The 2,077-nt window shown below is 39.7% G+C and overlaps 1 protein-coding gene across 1 annotated transcript; it reads right to left on the bottom strand.

Moving 5' to 3' along the window:
• Positions 1–372: 372 nt before the first annotated feature.
• Positions 373–1,689, bottom strand: LOC127756807 (actin-depolymerizing factor 11). Its single transcript, XM_052282186.1, has 3 exons — positions 1,535–1,689; positions 766–1,031; positions 373–593 (listed from the first exon to the last, which is right to left on the bottom strand). Exons 1-3 carry the CDS (start codon positions 1,553–1,555, stop codon positions 443–445), a joined length of 438 nt encoding a protein of 145 aa, XP_052138146.1. The 5' UTR covers positions 1,556–1,689; the 3' UTR covers positions 373–442.
• Between the last annotated feature and the right edge of the window lie 388 nt (positions 1,690–2,077).

Below are 2,077 nucleotides of genomic sequence, written 5' to 3' on the forward strand. Positions count from 1 at the left end.
AAAAAATTGAAGGAACGTCAACACGCTCACAATTTCTTCTCAAAAAATATTTGAAGGAACGACTCTCCCTCCAAATTAATCTCGAACGTGCAATACACACATCCCCTATCACACATTAAATGCACATCATATTGCCAATTACTCATAACTGATTCAAAACTCTATTAAGGAAAGCACAGGTGTATATAATTAGTCTTAGCCAGACAACCCATACATTTTCATACTTGCACAGTTGTACTTCAGCAGAAATTGTATAGCTGAAGCAGAACCTCAACAGTCTGCAAGTTTCAATTCAGTACATATATATATATATATATATATATATATATATATATATATATATATATATATATATATATATATATATATATATATATATTACAGATATCTTATAACGCAAGATGATGATTATATTTCCTAGTGATAGATTGATTGATTTTTCTCAATGAGCACGGTCTCTAAGAAGCTCAATGTCCAGCTCCGATGGATCAGTTGCCTGAATCTCATAGTGCACACCATCCAGCTCTCTCCTGAACCGTTCTTTGGAGGTAGCATACAACATCTTGGCACGGATGCGAGAAACCGAAGGCGACCTGAGAGATCGGAGATCAGATTTTCAGTCAAAAAAGAGTACTGTTACTGATAAACAACTCGATCATACACTTTCAGTTAGAAAAGTGTGCATATATATGTTGTCAGAGAAATTCATTCAGTTCAGAAGCTGAGAAGCAAGTGCAAAAATCTGAACATTTGGGGTTCACCGACCATGCGACGAAGAAGATCTTGCTCTTCTGGCAGTTCTCCTCGGTGACGAAGTCGAAGTCGTAGATGGCGTAGCGGCAGTCAGATTCAGGGAGCGAGTCCATGAAATCGTCAAAGCTCTCGGTCGATGAACCTGTCTTGTCGACGACAACCTCCTTGCACTTGTCGTCGATCTTGAAGATGACATAGCGGTGTGATTTCTTCCTCTGGAGCTCCAGGAATGTCTGCTTGCACTCGGCAGCTACACTGATTCCAGAGGAAGCATTTGCCTGCATGCAGAGGAATCAGGTGAATTTACTGATGGTATTGAATAATTAAGAAAGGAACCTAATAATCTGATCAGAGATCATGCTGATGTATTATTGATCATTCAATTCAACAGGTATATTCTACAAATTTCAGGTGATTGGATACCAAAATCGGAGCTATATAATTTACAGTGGACAATACGGATTGGCTCTCATGCTGTCATGCATCAACAAGAACCCATATTGTGTTCAGAAAAGAATGTAAAAATTCACTAGTTTCCCCCCATCTCCACGTAAAACCACGTAAATTCACTAGCTATGTACGCCGTAAAACCACAAATTTTACTGGCTAAACAGTAAACAGTGAGGATGTAACACCAACGAGAGAGAGAGAGAGAAATGGAGAGATGTACATATTAACATATATAACAATGGTCAATTAATCGGTCTCTGTCTTCTCAGGCATAGAGGAGATCGAAGTTGGCGATCAGTAACAAGCTAGGCGAGAGAAGAGGGAAACTCACGCGTGATCTGACGAACGCCATGGTTATAATTTCCTCTTCTAAATGTGCTGATTAAGCAGAGAAAGATGGAAGAACACACAAGAACAAGAAGCTACTAGAACAGAGACAGATATATAGAGCAAGCTAAGCAAAAGTAAAGGCAAAGCGAGGGAAGTTGGAAGAGGGAATAAAACAAAGAAAAAGAAGCGAACAAACAGCAGCAGCAGCAGTCATGTCACGTCAGAAAACCGCATAAAATCATCGAATCTTTGGCTGGGCCACCGAATAAATCGTGGAATCCCAAAAAAGCTGAAGCCAACGCCTGGCCACATGTCGCCTACTTTCGGTCTCATTTTGTTATACTGCATGACACCACCAATTTGCTGCTTCTTTTTCACAAGAGATTTGCTCCTGTCCAGCCCTTAGTACCCCAAGGTACCGGTACCACTAGGTACTAAAACAAATCTGGTCATCCAATGTTTAGGGGTAGGATTGGGAATGAGTAAAAATCTCTTTCAATATTGAGTCAATTAATCTCATTCCTGAGTTCTTCGTCAAAAAAAG

The sequence above is a fragment of the Oryza glaberrima genome, chromosome 12 (assembly GCF_000147395.1).
Source record: "Oryza glaberrima chromosome 12, OglaRS2, whole genome shotgun sequence".
Classification (NCBI taxonomy): Eukaryota; Viridiplantae; Streptophyta; class Magnoliopsida; order Poales; family Poaceae; genus Oryza; species Oryza glaberrima.